This window comes from Schistocerca nitens, chromosome 4 (assembly GCF_023898315.1).
Source record: "Schistocerca nitens isolate TAMUIC-IGC-003100 chromosome 4, iqSchNite1.1, whole genome shotgun sequence".
In the NCBI taxonomy this organism is placed as follows: domain Eukaryota; kingdom Metazoa; phylum Arthropoda; class Insecta; order Orthoptera; family Acrididae; genus Schistocerca; species Schistocerca nitens.
This window is the reverse complement of record NC_064617.1, coordinates 424,596,429-424,620,766: the sequence shown is the minus strand read 5'-3', so window position 1 is coordinate 424,620,766 and position 24,338 is coordinate 424,596,429. Positions and strand designations below refer to the sequence as shown.

Below are 24,338 nucleotides of genomic sequence, written 5' to 3'. Positions count from 1 at the left end.
ATTCCTAAAAGTATTAGAGATGTGAGAAGTTTCCTCGGATTATGTTCTTATTGCCGTAGTTTTATCAAAGACTTCTGTATTAAAGCCAGGCAACTCCAAGAGTTGTTAAAAGCTGATGCTAAATTTATCTGGGTGGTTCTCAACAAGATTATTTTGATGTGTTGTGAAAAGCTCTGATGACTGACCCTGTACTTGGTCTGTATGATGAGAGAGCACCTACAGAACTACACACAGATGCCAGTGGGTGTGGAATCTGAACTGTTCTGGTGCAAATTTTGGATGGGAAAGAGAAGGTTATAGCCTACGCTTCTAGGACACTAACAAAAGCTGAGAGAAACTACTCAACTACAGAAAGAGAATGTATTGCTGTGATCTGGACCATGTGCAAATTTCAACAGTATCTCTACGGAAGGCCATTCACAGTTGTTACAGACCATCATTCACATTGTTGGTTGACAGGTCTTAAGGAGCCTACAGGACGACTCACCAGGTGGGCACTACATCTTCAAGAGTATGACATTACCATAGTTGCAAAAGTGGAAGAAAACACCAAGATGCCAACTGTCTCTCAAGAAAACCTGTGCAAGACCATCAAAACTTTGATGAAGATAGTGACTGTCTCACTGCACTCCAGGATCTCTCTCAGCTGAGCAGAAGAAAGATGTCAAAATATCTCATATTATGCTTGCCTTAAATTGGTCAGAGTATGTGAAAGGACAATTTAAGGTAGTTAATGGATTACTTTGCAAGAAAAACTTTGATCCGTTTGGAAAGAGGTGGCTACCAGTGATCCTTAAGCACATGTGCTTAGATGTTCTACAGAAATTCCATGACTCACCTGAGGACAGACATTTAGGGTTTATTAAGACATATGATAGGATCCGCAAGAGATTTTTCTGGCCACTTTTATTTAGGAGTGTCCTTCACTATGTGTTGCACTGTCCAGAGTGCCAGAGGAGAAAGCCAGTTCTTCAGAAACCACCTGGCTGACTCATACCAATTCCACCAACCAAAATGCCTTTCCAGCGTGTTGAGATTGACCTCCTTGGAGAATTTCCAACATCTGCTAGTGGCAATAGATGGATTATTATCGAGGTAGCCAAATTCAAAGTGGATGATATTGTATTAAAACATGGTGCCCCAAGGTCAGTAATTACGGATTGAGGGAAAGTTCTTCAATCGCATCTTGTGACAGAGATAAACTGTCGGTGCAACATTACTCATCACATGACGATTGCCTACCATCTGCAAACTAATGTGCTTAGTGAAAGCCTTAATAAGACCTTGGCCAAATTGCTATCAATGTTCATCAATGTTGAGCAGAGCAACTGGGATGAGGTGCTACCTTTTGTGATGTTTGCCTACAACACCGCCAAACAAGACACCACAGAATTTACGCCATTTTTCCTGGTGCATGTGTGTGAGGTGACTACAACAATGGACACTGTGTTTCCATTACGTCCTGATGACGTGGACAATGACTACATCAGCCAGGTGTTAACCAGAGCTGAGGAAGCTAGACAGTTAGCTCGACTCCGCACGTTGCAAGCTCATGAATATGATCGTCGAAGGTATTACGCAAGCCACTGCCCTGCTGTCTACCTGCCTGGTGACCTCATCTGGATCTTCACTCCTGTCCGGAAGGTTGGTCTCTTTGAGAAGCTCCTCAGGTGCTACTTTGGACCTTATAAAGTTGTAAGACAATTGTCTGATGTTACTTATGAAGTTGAAGATTTCGACCCCAACACAAGACGACGAAAGATCTGAGATACGGTCCATGTCCTCCAAATAAAGCCCTATAAGGATCCTGCAACCCAGGGTAAATTCGAAGCTCCAGTGACAGGCAACAAGCGGAAAGGTGACAAAAACTGTAGTGGCAAATGAAGTTCTAAGAAGATCACCGCCAGGGCGAGAATCAGTCATGGGAGTTGGAGAATGCAGGGCCGATGACTTGTTCCTGGACTAGGAGGACGTAACATCGAGATGCTGTTCCTTAAGGAGGGAGCAATGTCACAGAAGTAGCTGAGTAGCACTGTGGTGTAGTGGTGATGATACTAAACTGTTATGAGTTCAAAACTCACCTGGACTCTACAATTTTAATTTCTATATACGGTTCGAGTACATTCTAGAAGTATCCACAAATGTGAAGAATCATTGTAATGGAATGTTCTGTAGCTCTATATATACTGTATGTGTTCTGGCTAGAAGCAGCGCTGAATAAACTTTCGTTAAGTGAAGTTAGTGTTCGTCATTCATCTACTTACACCTTCTTCTATGTGACAATATAATCACACAGCTGCCATTTGTATATAATCAATTCTCTTTGCCAAGACTTACCAATGCACTGAAATACGTCTGATTAAGTTTTAGAGAATCATCCATGACAATATGAAATGCTGCTGAATTTCGTTTCATGGTGTCTTCTCCGTTGTGTAGATTACATGAATAAATTTCATTCATTTCATGTGCGTGGTGTAAAAGAACTTTACATTTTAAGCATTTATTTACAGATTATCTTTATTTTAATTATTTTCTGTCATAATAATGAGTTACGTATTATTTTCAATTAGCAAAATACACTTGTGTGAAATGGTTAACTGAAATATGAATAAAAATGTAAAACATAAAACAAATATAAGTAAAATAAATAATTAGAATCAAAATGAATGTTTATATATTTATTATAAAAACAAAGATGAGGTGACTTACCGAACGAAGGCGCTGGCAGGTCGATAGACACACAAACAAACACAAACATACACACAAAATTCTAGCTTTCGCAACCAACGGTTGCCTCATCAGGAAAGAGGGAAGGAGAGGGAAAGATGAAAGGATGTGGGTTTTAAGGGAGAGGGTAAGGAGTCATTCCAATCCCGGGAGCGGAAAGACTTACCTTAAGGGGAAAAAATTTTTCCCACGTGGAATGTTTCCCTCTATTATATGTTTATATATTTAATTAGGTATGTTGAAAATGCTACGACAGCACATTTTGTACAGCTTATTTCCCAAAAATGGTATTTCAGAAACCAGCTTTATGGATGTGTGTGTCTTGAAAGCTTATTTACCTTATGTCATAACAAAAGTTTTCACTTTTCAAAATTAATTAATAGTGGTGGGGTATTTTGCAAAATTTCAAATTACTACAAAAGATGATTATATAATTTTCAAGAACATTAATTACATATCAGCTTTTATATTACAGACATTTTTCATATATCATCACTTGAAGATATCCCCCCTAAATGTGAAATGCCAAATTTCCTTATGGAATGTGTTTTACCCTTTGAAAGTGAAATTGGGCACAAACAAAAGGGACTGATGACTGTAGTAGTCTGGTACCTTCAATCCCACAAAGCAACCAACCACAAACAAAAAATATGTACTGTAATACTTTGGACCCTCTACACCTCCACCAAGTTTCATCTAGATTGTTTATTGACACTTGGAAATGTTCCCTTGTCAGTAACAGGAGAGATTAATCAGCTTCTAAAGAGGTACAAAATCAATACAGTCTTGAGGCCTCCAGCAAAAAATCGGCAACATACAAGGCCTGTAAAAGACGACTTAGGCCTCCAAATGTCAAGACTATATAAAATACCATGTGTGTGTGGACAATTTTATGTCAGACAGAATGTGTGTACTAATGAATAGCACTGTGTAGAACATGACAGGTGGTTCCACTTACACTATCCAAAAAAACCGGTGGTAGCAGAGCAGGCTCTTGAAAAGAGACACCGAATTGCATTCAATGAGACATCTGTACTAACAGTTTCTGGAATACTGGCATAAAAGAAGCAATGTAGATAAAAATTTGTGACAACATCCTTGATAAAGATGGTGGCCTGCAGCTAAACAAAGCTTGGGAGCCAGCTATCAGGATGTTGAAGCAGATGTGGCATGTGCACAACAAAAGCATTAGCATAAATGGCACTGATTTGAGTGCCAATGACGTCAAGAAGGCAGCAAGACTATATAAGGATGGCAACAGGAATCATATGACAGTCACAATCACACAACGTTCACCACTTGGCAATGGTCAAGGAGCACTTTACTGAAAGCTTGTGGATTTTAAACCACTTGATGTGACTGCTAATCCACAGAATTTTATCAGTAAATAGCATCACAAAATTATTTTCATGTTGACAATAACAGTTTTTTAAAATTTTTTCCTGTGATCTATTTTCTTTACAGGGTAGTAAATATACTATAACATGTAGCACACTTGTTTCAATAGCAGTGAGATGCACTACTCTTGTATCATATTAGACTAATAATCTCTGGTCTGATAGCCTGACTAAACTGAATGCGAATTCCAGTTAGTTTTTCATGCTCACTTCAGAAAAGGCCACTTGGTGCCCATACCTGTCTCTAATACATTCTGGAAACTATGTAACATGTGGAAAAACAATTTGACCAAAAGCATACAGCAGAAAGACAGCGCCAGAAAAATGAATTTGAGTATAGGAACTAGGAGTCACAGCTGAGTATTTAGGGTGCTACATCAGTGTGAAAATGGTGGTCAGTTTGAACATTTGCTATGACATACTTGTATTAATTATGTGGTGGTAAGTCTGAGTACAAGAGTGTACTCATTTTTCATTTACTTTGACCTTTTAGACATACTGAAACATAAAACATGGACACACGATTGGTTTTTTTTTTTTTTTTTTTTTTTTTTTTTTTTTTTTTTTTGTGAAGAAGTGCTGTAGGATATGGCAACTAAGTGTGTATGTGATGCTGTAAGTTTTTCTTGTTCTCATCGTGATGATTGGTTGGCCCAAAGATTTTGTTTATGAATGCATTTCCTGCGAATTACATTACAATTTGAGTAAAGATGTCCACGTGTCAGATTTCAATTACATTCCTGTAGTGCTGAAAATATTCAACTGAGTCCCCTAGTTCCTGTAATCAAATTCCTTTATTTAATGCTGTCTTTCTGGCTTGCACTTTTGGTCAAATTGTTTTGCTGCACCCTGAAAATGTAGTGACTTGCTCATCCTGAACCTACATTGCTAAAGAAGATACAAGGAAAGCAAAGAATTAAGGAAACAGATAAAAGTGAATAATTGGAATGTGAGTTATCAAAATCAGTTTCAACACTTTGCAAACTGAATATCTACACAACACTAATTGCCATCTTTTTACTGCTACTAACTCTCATGGGACACAGTGAGAATTAAGGCCAAATAAAATCTTATGTTATCACTATCTTGAAACATAACAGTGTTTCATATAATCTTGGATTTCTCTAACAACTGAAACCATACACTAAATGTTACTAATGGGCAATTCATATGCCTTACCTTATTAAGAAGCACTACAGTATCAAGACATGTGTGATGCCTGTGCTGCGGGCTCAGTTGGAATCCTTGCACATCGGCAACAAGTACTAGGAGTCGAGTGCGTTCCACATGCTTAAGAAACTTATGGCCCAGTCCCACATTCACATGAGCACCCTCAATAAGTCCAGGTAGGTCTGCAACGCTGATCTGCCTCATATCTGAATATTCAATAATTCCAATCTCTGGCCTCACGGTTGTGACTAGGAATGAAACAAAAAATACTTTCTATCAGTTTACAGCAATAAACGTTATACTCATGAAAAATCTTTGAGACATTTAGATTTCCAGTGAAATTACTTACACAGCTTTTCAGATGTGATAGATGTGAAAATTTGGGTGATACTACTAAATTCTCAATGATCCTCATAATACATTAGCTTGTCTGTAGTAGGTGACAGGACAAAATTATAGCATTTAGAGCACATATTTGGTAAGTAATTTTTTATGCATAATGTATCTGAATGGAATGGAGGGCAAACAAATCATATTCACACCTTGTGCTCACAATCATATATAGTTTCTTATCTGTCGAGTACATACCTGAATGCTGTTGTAAAGTAACAAATATCATGTACAGATGTAACAGTAACAAGATAAATTTGTAGAAGAAAAAAATCCTATAAAAATATTAGTAGACAAATTCTACTTCTCTTACTCTTACAATGTGATAAATGGTTAATTTTAACAACCACTTGCAATAAAACTATATTTTTTGTTTTAGACAACTACGATGATAACTGATTTGAAACACGGTGTTAGTATACTGTATATCTATGCAGAAAAGAAAATGCAGTTTAGTTCTTACAGGGATAAGAGGCCACTTTTGGCTTCGCTTGAGAAATGGCTCGCAAGAGGGAAGATTTCCCTGCATTTGGAAAGCCTACAAGCCCGACATCTGCGATAATTTTTAAATCAAGAGTGACAGAATGCACTTGGCCACTTCTGCCCAGGAACTGAGAATGTGGGGCACCACCGGCACCACCACTTGCAAGGAGGAGTTTCTCTCCATCATTGTCCAACTGACCTGAAAGTATAATAAATGATCATTGCACTTCTAAGAATACTGTTAAATGCTGGGAAGCAAATTAATTATTTAAAATAGAATACCCTTAGTTATATGATTTCTGGCATAAAACCTGAAGTATCATGCAACACAGATAGTTTCTACAGTCAGTCGTTTACCCAGTTTATCTTTCATTAGTACCACAGCAGAGAAAGGAGTGTGGGCTATGACAGTTTGACAGTAGATATCGGTACACCCACTGGAGGAGAATTGGTAACCACATTGCGGTTGTGTGATTAACTAGAGTTAGCCAGACGAAATGAGCTCAAAGGCTAATGAATAGGAGAAAGTTATAAACAGGTGTGTGGCTATGTTGCCTCTGACTGACAAAATAAACATTGCTGCCCTCGGCAGTAGAGCGAACAATAAAATCTGTAACGGTTGAGTACATTTTGAACTTCTGACCGGTGCAGACCATGATGTAATTTGTCCAGCAAAATAAACTAAGGATTTGTCTACCATACTCCATGTACTGTTTATTACATATGCACTCCCGCTGGTACCACATTCCCTACAGTGGAGACCCCATCTGCCACACTGTGTTGTGATTAGGAGCAAATCTGCTGCGCCGGTTGGGTACTCAACAATGCTGCTATTGTTTGCCAAAGCTGATTTTTCTCTGTAATGTTGCAAAAAACATTGAGAATAATTTGTTTCTTGCCATTAACAGTGTTCCACGCGCACGTTTCACTACAAAGCAGGAAGCAGTGTCATCCATTTTCACTGTACATATCAACAGTGAGACAATCAGAACACAAGTAGCATTTACAGAGACTGTGACTGTACATGATTTTTGAAATAAAAATTACTTAGCTAAAGTACAAGTAAGAAAAATGTTTAGGACATTCTGATGCATTAACAGCCATAGAGTTTCATTTACAGTGACATAGTAATAAGATATCTAATACATAAGTTCGATCTACATCCAAGCATGGAACAGCACCAGTGCACAAGAGCTACGGCTGCTAAATAATCATTGCGTTTGCGTTTGTTTACATCAGCTTCATTATTACGATGAACAAAGCACAGTAATAGACTTGTCTATTGTGTAAGGATTATCTGTGGGCACTTTAAAATTGTTTATTCTAAATGCAGGAAGGTGAACCCATTGCATAATTTGAAAGTTGTGTTGGTTGATTCCTAGTACGTTAATGTCATGCTAGTTCATTAGCTGCTGCCTTAATCTTATTTGTTTCTTAAGGGTAAAAGGGGAATGAAAGTATAAATTCAAATTTTCCCTAGTCATTGATCTTAAAAGTTGTATTTAAAAAAAAGCATTGTGTGATAAAATTGTCTTATCAATTCTCTTGTAAGGCTAAATGGGGGTTCACCTCTTGAGTCTTCTGTTTAAATATTTGCGAGTAATGAAAGCATGAAACTTTGTTCATTGGAATGTCATTATATATGCCTGTAAACCCCAGCACCACCACTCCACTGCTATGTTACTTCTTTGGTAACAGAGTGTTGTTGTGTTGGATTGTGGGTGGCATATGTCACCTCATTCAGTAGGCTTTCAAAAAGACCATATTGCAGCCGCCACACATTCGAGATCAGTAGACTTCGGCTGATCTGGCCTGGGCCCCTTTCCACAACAATTACTGAATGATACAACGAACACCCCCCCCCCCCATCCCCTCCCCTCGGGCACTGTTTACAAACAGACGCCACTTCAGAGAACAATGTCGCCCACTTCTGTCCCTCCAACGGCCAAGTGATACTATTGGTTCCATAGCAGATTTGGACAGGAGGTAACAACTGCAGAGCACCTTGTGCTCACCCAAATGAGCACAGTGACCTGTCAGAGGCGCACCAGGCCACTCTACAACCTCAAGACGCCTTAATCAACCTCACCTGCCCAAGTCTGCCATTTCAAGTCACATTTCTGATGGCTCATGCTTATTTGTTTACGACCATCTGATGCAAACTTTCCTCATCAACATGGATGCTGATGTCAGCATTGCCCCACCAGCTCGAGCACTGACTACTCTCTCACCATCATCACTCCAATTATGTGCCACAAATGACACTCTCATCACGGTCACCAGTACTGCCTCAATCACTTTTGACTTAGGGGTGGAGAGTCACATGCACTGCACCTCCCCTATCACTGAGATGGTTGAGCCAGTCCTGGGAGCAGACTTTCTGCAGCACTACCACCTGCTTCCTGACCTCACCCACTGTTATTATACAGTGACAGTCAGCAGCCAACCACTGGAGTTATCAGCAAAGTTCTCCTCGAAAGTTCCTGTCCATCTCCCACCTCTTTATCAAATGGAGACACACAAGTGGACCTCCTCCTAAAGTGCTCAGTGCTCTTTAGAGAACTTTGCTCTCTGATGTCCAACTATTCTTTGATAGACACTGCAAATGACATCGCAAGATGCAAAAACATGGATCTTTGGCAGCGCGTTGCTGATACTGCAGCATTACTTCACATTTCTAAGCACAACCTTGCTGTCCTACAACATGTGCAACAGCCACGCCAAACATCTGCCTCTTCAGAGGATTCCAACATACTTACAGAGCCTATCTGCAAGGAATCTGAACAATTTAGTGAACTATATCCAACTTCAGAGCGTGATTCTTGTGGCATGTTTCCAGCCATAGATGTACAGCCTACTATCAGGCCACATGCAGTTTGTGTTGTTTGCGATGGTACTGCTTATCGTATAAACACTACACCCTGCCCGTCTGTCTGATGTAAACTTTGATGCCTTCCTCTCCACAAAACTAAAGCAGCGAAGGCCACCGTGGACAAACTAATGGAGGTAAGCAACGTCCACCCATCGGACAGTCCCTGGGTGTCTCCTATCAAAGACAAATTGTGGCACCTGTGTGGCGACTGCTAATGGCTCAGTGATCGAACTGTTATAGACAGTTATCCAGTCCCTACTTTACAGGACTGCCAAAATATTCAGTGTTATTGACTGTAAAACATTCTACCTCCAGATTTACATCTACATCACATGGTTACTCTGCAATTCACACTTAAGTGCCTGGCAGAGGGTTCATTAAATCATTTTCATACTACTTCTCTACCATTCCATTCTCGAGTGGTGCGTGGGAAAAAGGAACACCTAAATCTTTCCGTTCGAGCTCTGATTTCTCTTATTTTGTTATGATGATCATTTCTCCCTATGTAGGTGGGTGTCAACGAAATATTTTTGCATTCGGAATAGAAAGTTGGTGATTGAAATTTTGTAAATGGAGCTCACCGCAAAGAAGACTGCCTTTGTTTCAATGACTGCCACTGCAACGCGCGTATCATATCAGTGACACTTTCACCCCTATTGCACGATAACACGAAACAAGCTGCCCTTCTTTGCACTTTTTCGATATCCTCTGTCAATCCTACCTGGTAAGCATACCACACTAAGCAGCAATATTCCAGCAGAGGACAGACAAGTGTAATGTAGGCTGTCTCTTCAGTGGGTTTGCCGCATCTTCTAAGTGTTCTGCCAACAAAGCGCAGTCTTTGTTTCGCCTTCCCCACAATATTATTTATGTGGTCTTTCCAATTTAAGTTGCTCATAATTGTAACTCCTAGGTATTTAGTCGAATTGACAGCCCTTAGATTTGTGCGATTTATCGTGTACCCAAAATTTATCGGATTTCTTTTAGTACCCATGTGGATGACCTCGCACTTTTCTTTGTTTAGTGCCAATAGCCACTTTTCGCACCATACAGATTTTCTCTCTAGATCATTTTGTAATTGGAATTGATCGTCTGATGATTTTACTAGACTGTAAATTACAGCGTCATCTGCAAACAATCTAAGGGGGCTGCTCAGATTATTACCTAGATCATTTATGTAAATCAGGATCAGCAGAGGGCCTATGACACTACCTTGCCGAATGCCAGATATCACTTCTGTTCTACTTGATGATTTACCATCTATCACTACGAACTGTGACCTCTCTGAGAGGAAATCATGAATCCAGTCACACAACTGAGACAATACTCCATATGCACGCAATCTGATTAATAGTTGCTTGTGATTCCCGTAGTGGAAGAGGACATACCAGAGACAATGATAACTAAGCATTACTCTTTGAGTTTTTGTGTATGTCTTATGGATTAAAAACTGCCACACAAACATGGCAACATTTTACTGACAAAGTTTTGTTTAGTCTACCATTTTTTTATGCCTACATAGATGACGTCCTTTTATTCTCACCATCAGCGGAAGAGCAGGAGGCTCACTTACAACAAGTCCTTGACAGATTAACTGCCCGTGAGTTTGTCATTAATGAAGACAAATGTCAGTTATTACAAGCCCATGTGACATTTGTTGCTCAGCTCATAGATGTCTCAGGTATCCAGCCAACATCAGAGAAGACTGACCAAATATGACTCTTGCCACCTCCCTTCACCTACCTCGAGTTACACAGTGTTTAGGTGTCAGAAATTTCTACAGGAGACACATCCCACACGCAGCTGAGATCCTCCTTCCTCTGAATGAAGTCCTGCACAGGAAGAATACTATAAGGAAATGCTGCCTTAAGTGGACACATCCTATGTAATCCACCTTTGACAAAATTAAGGATAACTTCCTGTACATGACTATACTGGCTCATCCATCTCCCGACACCCACCTTACTACAAAAGCAAATGTGAGAGAGCTTGCTATCGGTGGTTTTTCTCTCATAAACTTTCAGACATGTAGCGTAAGTTGATAACCTTTGACCATGAGCTACTCACCACCTAAGAGGCCATCTGCTACTATTGAGAAGAGAGGGCAGGCCTCTCACTATTTACTTGGATTACTGTCCTCTGGCTGACATGTTACACAACCTTTCTGAGGACCCCTCCCCAGGCATGTTCAATACCTCAATTTCATTTCACAGGTCATGACCAACGTGTGCTACGTCAAAGGCGCTGACAACATTGTCACAGACTGTTTGTTGCGCATCATCTCTTCCTCTGTCTGGTTCGATTACCACCAGATCAACATAGTGTAAGACTCAGACCAAGACTTACAGAACCTCCTTCACAGCCTGGATACAGGCCTCAAACTTGAGTAATATACCTTCCATGGCTTCGCCAAACCAGTTTGGTGCGATGTGTCCTGTGACAGGGTCTGACCAGTTGTCCTGAAACCTTTTCCTAAACAAATCTTCCATCTCATCCACAATCTTGCGCACCCTGGGGTATGTCTCTTTGTATGTTTAGTGACAGAACATTTCGTGTGACCCCCTGTGAGGAAAGACTGCGCCACATGGAACACAGTGTGCATCCCGTGTCAGCAGAGTGAAACAGGCTGCCATGCTCAGCCTCCCACCCCCCCCAACCCCCCCTTGGCAAATTCCCAATCCTCATAACAAGACCACTTCCAGTCTCAGATGGAGTGCGTTATGTTATATCACTGACTGATAGACTTATGCTATGGGTCGAGGCTGCACCCACTGCTGATAAAGCCACCAAGACTGCTGCCGATTCTGTTGAACAGGCTACATCCTCCACTGATTGTGACCTACCAGAACTCATTGCCTGTGTTAGATGCCAAGTACAAAACCTGGATCACATGTTTCAGCTGCCTTGTGTTGCTCAATACCTATCAGGGTAGACAATTTGAGTCTTCTCTATTCAATGAACTATATCATCTTTGTGGCTGCCACCATTTACATACCACTGCATTTCACCCGCAGTCGAATGGTCTCATTGAAAGACAGCACCACACATTAAAAGTGGTAGTAATGTGCCATCCAGAATCCTGGACAGAAGCCCTTCCCTGTGTATTTTTTGGTGTCTGCACTACCCATAAGTAAGATGTATCTTTAGCCAAGATCCTGTGTGGAAGCATATTATCTCTTCCCGCCGATTCTGTTGAACAGGCTACATCCTCCACTGATTGTGACCTACCAGAACTCATTGCCTGTGTTAGATGCCACGTACAAAACCTGCATCTACCTGTCACTCCCCCCTATCACACCATGCAACACTGCAGGTCCTTGTCCATACGGAACTGTCCACTTGCTTGCATGTGATGCTATGTGTTGTTGCTGTGAGACTGGCCCTGTACCCACTGCATACAAGCCCTCATAAAGCAGTTACTTGCAGCATGAACACATTCGACATAATGATAGGACAAATGATCGACAGTGTCTGTTAATACATTAAAGCCAGCTTGGACCATTGCAGAATGATCTCTGCAGCCGCCATCTAGCCCTGCACCTGACCAACTGTCTTCTACCCTTTTCACACTGCAGCTCAACCTCTCTGACTTTCTCCCTGAGGATATATCTTTGATGCTCATTAACGAAAACCTGGTTGTCTGCGTGCAGTACGAAGACATGAGATCTGGGGCCAGCACGATTTTGCACCATTACCTCTACACACTGCCTATACAGGCCGATATTGTCATGGTGGAATTGATGTCCTGGCTCACTACCAAGGGATTCCTCATCATAACCACCCCAGTTTATGGTGTGGCTGTCCCTGCTACAGCTGACAATAGAACTATACCGTCAGCCATTCCACCCTCAACACCCTCTGCTGAGGATGCTACTGACGACAGTGCACTGGTACTGGCTACTTCCTACTTTGGACATACTCTCCAGCCTCCTGCCCACCTCAGAGACTACAAGATCTCCGGCATCACTGCGGCTCTTGCTACACCTCAGATCAATGATGATATTTAACCTCCTTGCAATGCTTCTCCTTCTCCTGTGCTCCACACTAAGGTGGCGGGGTCTCACTGGTGACATAGTGACTATATGTCACCTCTGACTGACAAAATAAACATTGCTGCACTGGGTTGGTTGGTTGGTTGTTTCGGGGAAGGAGACCAGACAGCGAGGTCATCGGTCTCATCGGATTAGGGAAGGACGGGGAAGGAAGTCGGCCGTGCCCTTTGAAAGGACCCATCCCGGCATTTGCATGGAGCGATTTAGGGAAATCACGGAAAACCTAAATCAGGATGGCCAGACGCGGGATTGAACAGTCGTCCTCCCAAATGCGAGTCCAGTGTCTAACCATTGCGCCACCTTGCTCGGTATTGAGTGAACAATAATATCTGTGATGAAACTTCCTGGCAGATTAAAACTGTGTGCCCGACCGAGACTCGAACTCGGGACCTTTGCCTTTCACGGGCAAGTGCTCTACCATCTGAGCTACTGAGCTATCTGTGATGGCTGAGTATGTGTCAAACCTTTGATTAGTGTAGACTATGATGTAATTCTGTCCAGCAAAATAAAGTAAGGACTTGTCTACCACACTCTGCACACCATTTATTAAGTATGCACACCTGCTGGTATCACATTTCCTACAGGTGAATGTTAAGTGTCAAACACTGGATGAGTACCATGGTTTCAGGATGTATGGCACATTATTTTCATCTATTGGCTTAGATAAATTCTGCTATGGAACAGTCTGAATGATTCTACTGTTAAAGCTTTCATTAAAATTGTATGTGTTTTAACTAGCACTAGTTTTACAGTGACTGCACTTTCTTTACCAACTAAAGGATTTCATTACTAACTGTTTGAAACCATCATGAGGTATGGCCTAATTTTCAGCTGAAACAACTCTGAATACCAGACCATTCAGGAAACAATCAATGAGAGAAATAACATCTAAGGAGAAAGATGAGCCTTTCTAATTACTGTTCATATTGTTTGAAATATCACCAGTTGTACAAGTTTCTATAATGTTTGACATTGGTTTCACTTGTCAAATAGCTACCCTTACATATCCCTGATCTTCCAGGATTTACTATGTGTGTTACACGTTTTTAGAATTGCAAATTTCAACGAAGTAAGTCAGCATTTGAAGACTGCTGTGAACAGTTGAGGACACTAATAAATATACAGCAGTTAATGAACACAACTTACCAACGGCAGGCAATTGGTCTCAATTCAGGAAAGTAGTCACAACATTACAGTAGAACAACAGTAGTATGATTACAGAAGGTTGTAATTTATTTACGGGCAAGCAATAAAAAGGTAGTTGACCACTATCAGAATATAGGAGGACAACATGGCATATAATTGTTAGCATGCATGTGAATACACAAATGTTTTCATTTACAAAGGCAATTGTAGGTTTAAATTACTAATCTGTTGATTAATGGGACTTACACTGCAATGATAAACAAGCACATTAAAGTTCTCTTGTGATGATTTTAATAACAAAAGAGTGAGCGAGCTTCAGGTATTGTCAGGAATAACTGAGCCTTTATCAGCATAGTAGCATAGTAGGTAGTTTTATCCCATCAGATCTGAACTGGTAATATAAAATCCTCCAAATTAAAACATCACACCCTGAATAGGATCTACATGGTCTAGCATATTTTTGATCTCATGTGCACTCAACTTCCCCAGTAACTTTTCAGTGACTTAAATTAATATAAAATATGGTGAGGAACTCAATGCATGTGGCTTACTGTCTCATAAGCTATTTTTCAAAATGAAACAAACATGGATTAAACATAAAAAGTGAACACTGAGCTGACAATAGAGGAAATCAATAGTAGGCAACAACTGGTCATAGAATGTGGGTGCAACACAAACAAGGAGCCCAAGTGTGTACAAAGTGACAGAGCAACTGGCAAATAGCAGGCAAAAAATCCACAACACTGAAAAAAATAAGAAAATGTTGCCAAATAAGCAGTCCATGGGAAAGAAGCAGCATAGTATCTATGCCTTCCTGAAACACATAAGTATAAAATCTGGTTTTTGGGAAAAGTTTACTGACTGCTTAGTGATGTTGTAAACAATGTTGTAACTGCTGTACAGTGTTTTCACTGTATAGCAATTTCAGTCTGTACCAATACGGAAGGAAAAATGGAAGTGGATGATGGGTCAGTCACTTAGCTGTATGAAGTAGAATTAGGGCGAAAAGTAAAACCCAAAGAATTGGGTATTGTGAAAACGAGCACAAATTATTATGCACAATATTACACCAAAAGCTGATTATAATGCATCAACTATGGGGCCACAGGAGAGGAATCTCCGGCATCCACACCGGCTGTTCAAAGCATCCTCCTACAGGCCAACCGCAAATTAGAACAGCATGCCACCCTCCACCTCAAAAAACTATCCAATCTCCTGGTTTCCCACCTCCGGAAAGGCAACTCACTCACCCTTCACAACCTTTCCAGCAAACCTCAACCTCCCCTCATTGCACACAAACCCAGTCTCTCCCATCTACTCAATCTCCCACTTCCAGCTCCACTCCCTCCAAAACCTCAAAATTCCTATCAACACAATCTGGAACCACAACACACTAATAAAGTAGTTAACCTTTCCTCCAAACCTCTCTCCCAATCCGAAACCTCTGTCCTATCCAAAGGCCTCACCTACAGCCCCACTCCCAGATTCAACCAAACAGCCCTCGTCAAAGATTTACTGTCCTACACTCATACTCTCTGCTGGAAATATCACTTTGCCACGAAGAAAAATGATCCTAATCCTACTCCTAATGATCCAACTCCCCAAGACACTATCCAAATTGAACCCTGCCTGGAACAGTTCCGTCCTCCGTCACAGCGGGACCCACCTCCTCTTCCTCAAAATCACCCTCTCCAAACCTTCCAGGAATTTCTGACTTCCAGCCTTGCTTCTCAATCCTTCTTAAAAAAACCTTAAGCCTACTCCCAACATCACCACTGCTGAAGCCCAAGCTATCCGTGATCTGAAGGCTGACAGATCCATCGTCATTCTTCCGGCGGACAAGGGTTCCACGACCCTGGTACTTGATCGTCGGGAGTATGTGGCTGAGGGACCGCGTCAGCTTTCAGACAACACCACATACAAAGTTTGCCAAGGTAATCCCATTCCTGATGTCCAGGCGGAGCTTCAAGGAATCCTCAGAACCTTAGGCCCCCTACAAAACCTTTCACTTGACTCCATCAACCTCCTGACCCCACCGACACCCCGCACCCCTATCTTCTACCTTCTTCCTAAAATTCACAAACCCAATCATCCCGGCCGCCCCATTGTAGCTGGTTACCAAGCCCCCACAGAACGTATCTCTGCCTACATACACTCCTGGAAATTGAAATAAGAACACCGTGAATCCATTGTCCCAGGAAGGGGAAACTTTATTGACACATTCCTGGGGTCAGATACATCACATGATCACACTGACAGAACCACAGGCACATAGACACAGGCAACAGAGCATGCACAATGTCGGCACTAGTACAGTGTATATCCACCTTTCGCAGCAATGCAGGCTGCTATTCTCCCATGGAGACGATCGTAGAGATGCTGGATGTAGTCCTGTGGAACGGCTTGCCATGCCATTTCCGCCTGGCGCCTCAGTTGGACCAGCGTTCGTGCCGGACGTGCAGACCGCGTGAGACGACGCTTCATCCAGTCCCAAACATGCTCAATGGGGGACAGATCCGGAGATCTTGCTGGCCAGGGTAGTTGACTTACACCTTCTAGAGCACGTTGGGTGGCACGGGATACATGCGGACGTGCATTGTCCTGTTGGAACAGCAAGTTCCCTTGCCGGTCTAGGAATGGTAGAACGATGGGTTCGATGACGGTTTGGATGTACCGTGCACTATTCAGTGTCCCCTCGACGATCACCAGTGGTGTACAGCCAGTGTAGGAGATCTCTCCCCACACCATGATGCCGGGTGTTGGCCCTGTGTGCCTCGGTCGTATGCAGTCCTGATTGTGGCGCTCACCTGCACGGCGCCAAACACGCATACGACCATCATTGGCACCAAGGCAGAAGCGACTCTCATCGCTGAAGACGACACGTCTCCATTCGTCCCTCCATTCACGCCTGTCGCGACACCACTGGAGGCGGGCTGCACGATGTTGGGGCGTGAGCGGAAGACGGCCTAACGGTGTGCGGGACCGTAGCCCAGCTTCATGGAGACGGTTGCGATTGGTCCTCGCCGATACCCCAGGAGCAACAGTGTCCCTAATTTGCTGGGAAGTGGCGGTGCGGTCCCCTACGGCACTGCGTAGGATCCTACGGTCTTGGCGTGCATCCGTGCGTCGCTGCGGTCCGGTCCCAGGTCAACAGGCACGTGCATCTTCCGCCGACCACTGGCGACAACATCGATGTACTGTGGAGACCTCACGCCCCACGTGTTGAGCAATTCGGCGGTACGTCCACCCGGCCTCCCGCATGCCCACTATACGCCCTCGCTCAAAGTCCGTCAACTGCACATACGGTTCACGTCCACGCTGTCGCGGCATGCTACCAGTGTTAAAGACTGCGATGGAGCTCCGTATGCCACGGCAAACTGGCTGACACTGACGGCGGCGGTGCACAAATGCTGCGCAGCTAGCGCCATTCGACGGCCAACACCGCGGTTCCTGGTGTGTCCGCTGTGCCGTGCGTGTGATCATTGCTTGTACAGCCCTCTCGCAGTGTCCGGAGCAAGTATGGTGGGTCTGACACACCGGTGTCAATGTGTTCTTTTTTCCATTTCCAGGAGTGTAGATCAACACCTTCAACCCATTACATGCAGTCTCCCATCCTTCATCAAAGACACCAACCACTTTCTCGGACGCCTGGAATCCTTACCCAATCTATTACCCCCGGAAACCATCCTTGTAACCATTGATGCCACTTCCTTATACACAAATATTCCGCACGTCCAGGGCCTCGCTGCGATGGAGCACTTCCTTTCACGCCGATCACCTGCCACCCTACCTAAAACCTCTTTCCTCATTACCTCATCCTGACCCACAACTTCTTCACTTTTGAAGGCCAGACATACCAACAATTAAAGGGAACAGCCATGGGTACCAGGATGGCCCCCTCGTACGCCAACCTATTCATGGGTCGCTTAGAGGAAGCCTTCTTGGTTACCCAGGCCTGCCAACCCGAAGTTTGGTACAGATTTATTGATGACATCTTCATGATCTGGACTCACAGTGAAGAAGAACTCCAGAATTTCCTCTCCAACCTCAACTCCTTTGGTTCCATCAGATTCACCTGGTCCTACTCCAAATCCCATGCCACTTTCCTTGACGTTGACCTCCATCTGTCCAATGGCCAGCTTCACACGTCCGTCCACATCAAACCCACCAACAAGCAACAGTACCTCCATTACGACAGCTGCCACCCATTCCACATCAAACGGTCCCTTCCCTACAGCCTAGGTCTTCGTGGCAAACGAATCTGCTCCAGTCCGGAATCCCTGAACCATTACACCAACAACCTGAAAACAGCTTTCACATCCCGCAACTACCCTCCCGACCTGGTACAGAAGCAAATAACCAGAGCCACTTCCTCATCCCCTCAAACCCAGAACCTCCCACAGAAGAACCACAAAAGTGCCCCACTTGTGACAGGATACTTTCCGGGACTGGATCAGACTCTGAATGTGGCTCTCCAGCAGGGATACGACTTCCTCAAATCCTGCCCTGACATGAGATCCATCCTTCATGAAATCCTCCCACTCCACCAAGAGTGTCTTTCCGCCGTCCACCTAACCTTCGTAACCTCTTAGTTCATCCCTATGAAATACCCAAACCACCTTCCTTACCCTCTGGCTCCTACCCTTGTAACCGCCCCCAGTGTAAAACCTGTCCAATGCACCCTCCCACCACCACCTACTCCAGTCCTGTAACCCGGAAGGTGTACACGATCAAAGGCAGAGCCACATGTGAAAGCACCCATGTGATTTACCAACTGACCTGCCTACACTGTGAAGCTTTCTATGTGGGAATGACCAGCAACAAACTGTCCATTTGCATGAATGGACACAGGCAGACAGTGTTTGTTGGTAATGAGGATCACCCTGTGGCTAAACATGCCTTGGTGCACGGCCAGCACATCTTGGCACAGTGATACACCGTCCGCGTTACCTGGATACTTCCCATTAACACCAACCTGTCAGAACTCCGGAGATGGGAACTTGCCCTTCAGTATATCCTCTCTTCTCGTTATCTGCCAGGCCTCAACCTCCGCTAATTTCAAGTTGCCGCCGCTCATACCTCACCTGTCTTTCAACAACATCTTTGCCTCTGTACTTCCGCCTCGACTGACATCTCTGCCCAAACTCTTTGCCTTTACAAATGTCTGCTTGTGTCTGTGTATGTGTGGTTGGATATGGGTGTATGTGCGAGTGTATACCTGTCCTTTTTTCCCCCTAAGGTAAGTCTTTCCGCTCCCGGGATTGGAATGACTCCTTACCCTCTCTCTTAAAACCCACATCCTTTCATCTTTCCCTCTCCTTCCCTCTTTCCTGACGAAGCAACCATTGTTTGAGAAAGCTTGAATTTTGTGTGCATGTATGTGTTTGTTTGTGTATCTATCGACCTGCCAGCGCTTTCTTGATATAAATAGTTATTTTGGACTAAACATTCATGTCAATCACCCAATGCCACATATTAACTGATTCAAGATGTTAATTGCATTGTACAAAATTATGTTCTTCAGCATAATAATAATTTCTGTGCTCAACAGCCTGATGCAAGTCTGTCAATTGGATGCAACTCCAGTGAGTTCTGTGTCCCTAACGTACCCCAGTAATACTACCAAGAAAGGGAACTACAATTTAATGTAGAATTTGAATGACATGTTGTTCCTGGGGAATATTCATGTCAGTGAGAAATAAAAGCTAGATTAAAGGTAGATTGAAAATTCTGTGGTCTGACTGTGATTTGGCCCCAAAACCTTCAGTTTCCAGGCATGTGCTTTACCACTAGACAATTAGGAGTGACATCTTCTCCAGTAATAAATGATTTACAGTTTATACTGCTCATTAATAGCAAACTATTACATTTAGTTATTTAACCCAAAATGACAAGAGCCATCAGGACACTATCTTGTTGTTGTTGTTGTTGTTGTTGTTGTTGTTGTCTTCAGTCCTGAGATTGGTTTGATGCAGCCCTCCATGCCATTCTATCTCGTGCAAGCCTCTTCATCTCCCAGTACTTACTGCAACCTACATCCTTCTGAATCAGCTTAGTATATTCATCTCTTGGTCTCCTTCTATGATTTTTACCCTCCACGCTGCCCTCCAATGCTAAATTTGTCATCCCTTGATGCCTCAGAACATGTCCTACCAATCGGTCCCTTCTTCTTGGCAAGTTGTGCCACAAACTCCTCTTCTCACCAATTCGATTCAATACCTCCTCTTTAGTTATGTAATCTACCCATCTAATCTTCAGCATTCTTCTGTAGCACCACATTTCGAAAGCTTCTATTCTCTTCTTGTCCAAACTATTTATTGTCCATGTTTCACTTCCATACATGGCTACACTACATACAAATACTTTCAGAAACTACTACCTGACACTTAAATCTATACTTGATGTTAACAAATTTCTCTTCTTCAGAAATGCTTTCCTTGCCATTGCCAGTCTACATTTTATATCCTCTCTACTTCGACCATCATCAGTTATTTTGCCCCCCAAATAGCAAAACTCCTTTACTACTTTAAGTGTCTCATCTCCTAATCTAATTCCCTCAACATCACCTGACTTAATTCGACTACATTCCATTATCCTTGTTTTGATTTTGTTGATGTTCATCTTGTATCCTCCTTTCAAGACACTGTCCATTCCGTTCAACTGCTCTTCCAAGTCCATTGCTGTCTCTGACAGAATTACAATGTCATCGGCGAACCTCAAAGTTTTTATTTCTTCTCCATGGATTTTAATACCTACTCCGAATTTTTCTTTTGTTTCCTTCACTGCTTGCTCAATATACAGAGTGAATAACATCGGGGTTAGGTTACAACCCTGTCTCACTCCCTTCCCAACCACTGCTTCCCTTTCATACCCCTCAACTCCTATAACTGCCATTTGGTTTCTATAGAAATTATAAATGGCCTTTCGCTCCCTATATTTTACCCCTGCCACCTTAAAAATTTGAAAGAGAGTATTCCGGTCAACATTGTCAAAAGCTTTCTCTAAGTCTACAAATGCTAGAAACGTAGGTTTGCCTTTCCTTAATCTAGCTTCTAAGATAAGCCGTAGAGTCAGTATTGCCTCACGTGTTCCAATATTTCTACGGAATCCAAACTGATCTTCCCCAAGGTCGGCTTCTACTAGTTTTTCCATTCATCTGTAAATAATTCGCGTTAGTATTTTGCAGCTGTGACTTATTAAACTAATAGTTTGGTAATTTTCACATCTGTCAACACCTGCTTTCTTTGGGATTGGGATTATTATATTCTTTTTGAAGTCTGAGGGTATTTCGCCTGTCTCATACATCTTGCTCACCAGATGGTAGAGTTTTGTCAGGACTGGCTCTCCCAAGGCCGTCAGTAGTTCTAATGGAATGTTGTCTAATCCCGGGGCCTTGTTTCGACTCAGGTCTTTCAGTGCTATGTCAAAATCTTCACGCAGTATCATATCTCCCATTTCATCTTCATCTACATCCTCTTCCATTTCCATAATATTGTCCTCAAGTACATCGCCCTTGTATAGACCCTCTATATACTCCTTCCACCTTTCTGCTTTTCCTTCTTTGCTTAGAACTGGGTTTCCATCTGAGCTCTTGATATTCATACAAGTGGTTCTCTTTTCTCCAAAGATCTCTTTAATTTTCCTGTAGCCCGTATCTATCTTACCCCTAGAGAGATAAGGCTCTACAGCCTTACATTTGTCCTCTAGCCACCCCTGCTTAGCCATTTTGCACTTCCTATCGATCTCATTTTTGAGACGTTTGTATTCCTTTTTGCCTGTTTCATTTACTGCATTTCTATATTTTCTCCTTTCATCAATTAAATTCAATATTTCTTCTGTTACCTAAGGATTTCTACTAGCCCTTGTCTTTTTACCTACTTGATCCTCTGCTGCCTTCACTACTTCATCCCTCAGAGCTACCCATCCATTTCCGTTTTTAAATTTTCTAACCTACCTGCCCGATTAAGGGATCTGACATTCCACACTCCGATCCGTAGAACGCCAGTTTTCTTTCTCTTGATAACGGCGTCCTCCTGAGTAGTCCCTGCCCGGAGATCCAAATGGGGGACTATTTTACCTCCGGAATATTTTACCCAAGAGGACGCCATCATCATTTAACCATCAGTAAAGCTGCATGCCCTCGGGAAAAATTACGGCTATAGTTTCCCTTGCTTTCAGCCATTCGCAGTACCAGCACAGCAAGGCCATTTTGGTTGGTGTTACAAGGCCAGATCAGTCAATCATCCAGACTGTTGCCCCTGCAACTATTGAAAAGGCTGCTGCCCCTCTTCAGGAACCACACTTTTGTCTGGCCTCTCAACAGATACCCCTCCATTGTGTTCCACCTACGGTACAGTTATCTGTATCTCTGAGGCACGCAAGCTTCCCCGCCAACGGCAAGGTCTATGGGTCATTGGGGGAAGAATTAAATGTAGTCTGCCTTAATTATCTGAATAATTTCTTTTATCTCACTATACACACTTTTATTCTCTTCAATAACTGAGGAGCTAGTAGGAACATAGACTTGTATTAATGGATGTTTGGTTTGTATCTTACCCTGTGTATGACAATACGTTCACTATGCTGTTTATAGCAATTCATCCACAGCCCTGTTTTTGCATCCATTATTAGATGTAATTCTGCTTGCTTTAAATGTTCAGAAATGTAAAATTGTGCACTTTACTAAAGGAAAAAATATGGCATCCTATGACTATAACACCAATGGGACACTGTTGGAATTGGCCAACTCATACAAATACCTGGGTGTCACACTTTGTATGGATATGAAATGGATTGATCACACAGGCGCAGTTGTGGGTAAAGCAGGTGGTAGTCTCTGGTTTAATGGTAGAATACTGGGGAAATGTAATCAGTCTACTAAGCAGATTGCTTAACAAATCTCTTGTGCAACTGGTACTAGAATATTGCTCAAGTGTGTGGGACCCATACCAAATAGGACTAACAGGGTTATTGAATGTATACAGAGAAGGGCAGCATGAATGGTCACAGGTTTGTTTGATCCTTAGGAGAATTTCACAGAAACACTGAAGGAACTGAACTGGCAGATTGTTGAATATAGTCCTAAACCATCCCAAGAAAGTCTATTAACAAAGTTTCAAGAACCGACTTTAAGTGATGACTCTAGGAACATACTGCAATCCCCTATGTATCACTCACACGGGGATCGTGAGGATAAGATCAGAATAATTACGGCAAGCACAGAGGCATTGTTGTTGTTGTTTTGTGGAAGCAGACCAGACAGCGAGGTCATCGGTCTCATCGGATTAGGGAAGGACGGGGAAGGAAGTCGGCCGTGCCCTTTGAAAGGAACCATCCCGGCATTTGCCTGGAGCGATTTAGGGAAATCATGGGAAACCTAAATCAGGATGGTCGGATGTGGGATTGAACCATCGTCCTCCCGAATGCGAGTCCATTGTCTAACCACTGCGCCACCTCGCTCGGTCACAGAGGCATTCAAACAATCATTCTTGCCATGCTCCATGAATGACTGGAATGGGAAGAAAATGGGTACAATGGAATGTACTCCCTGCCATGCACCTCATGGTGGTTTGCGGAGTATAGATGTAGATGTAGGTGTAGGTACCTCTATTTGATTTTGGGTTGGTGCCACTACACTGATCTTATTAGAAGTCCTGTTCTTCCTGCAGCAGTCTTTACTAATTCCCACCGTGTCCAACTGGGACCTATCCCTTTCCCATTTTAAATTCTCTAAACTACCTGCCTGATTAAGGGACCTAACATTCCCTGCTCTGATTCACAGAACATGTTTTGTTTATCCTAATGACAATATCTTCATGAGAAGGCCCCGTCTGGAGATCCGAGTAGGAGACTATTTTTCCTCCAGAGTATTTTACCCAGGAAGATTCTGTCATCATTAAGCCACACAATAAAGGGGCACATCATTGGGAAATATAACAGCTGTAATTTCCCCTTGCTTTCAGTTGTTCACAGTACCAACATAGCAAGGCCATGTTGCCTAATGTTACAAGGCCAGATCAGTCAGCTGGCTAATGTTACAAGGTCAGATCAGTCAATCATCCAGACGAGTGCCTTTGCAATGACTGAAAACTGTAATTGTGA

The 24,338-nt window shown here is 42.8% G+C and overlaps 1 protein-coding gene across 1 annotated transcript in view; it reads right to left on the bottom strand.

The window, feature by feature from the left end:
• The window catches only part of LOC126252972 (GTP-binding protein 10 homolog), a 79,969-nt gene that overhangs the window by 38,614 nt on the left and 17,017 nt on the right, over positions 1–24,338 (bottom strand). The window contains exons 4-5 of the mRNA XM_049953993.1: positions 6,148–6,366; positions 5,304–5,542 (exon numbers count right to left, since the gene is read on the bottom strand). Of these exons, the coding sequence (XP_049809950.1) occupies positions 5,304–5,542; positions 6,148–6,366 (458 nt within the window). The remainder of the gene's footprint in view (positions 1–5,303; positions 5,543–6,147; positions 6,367–24,338) is intronic.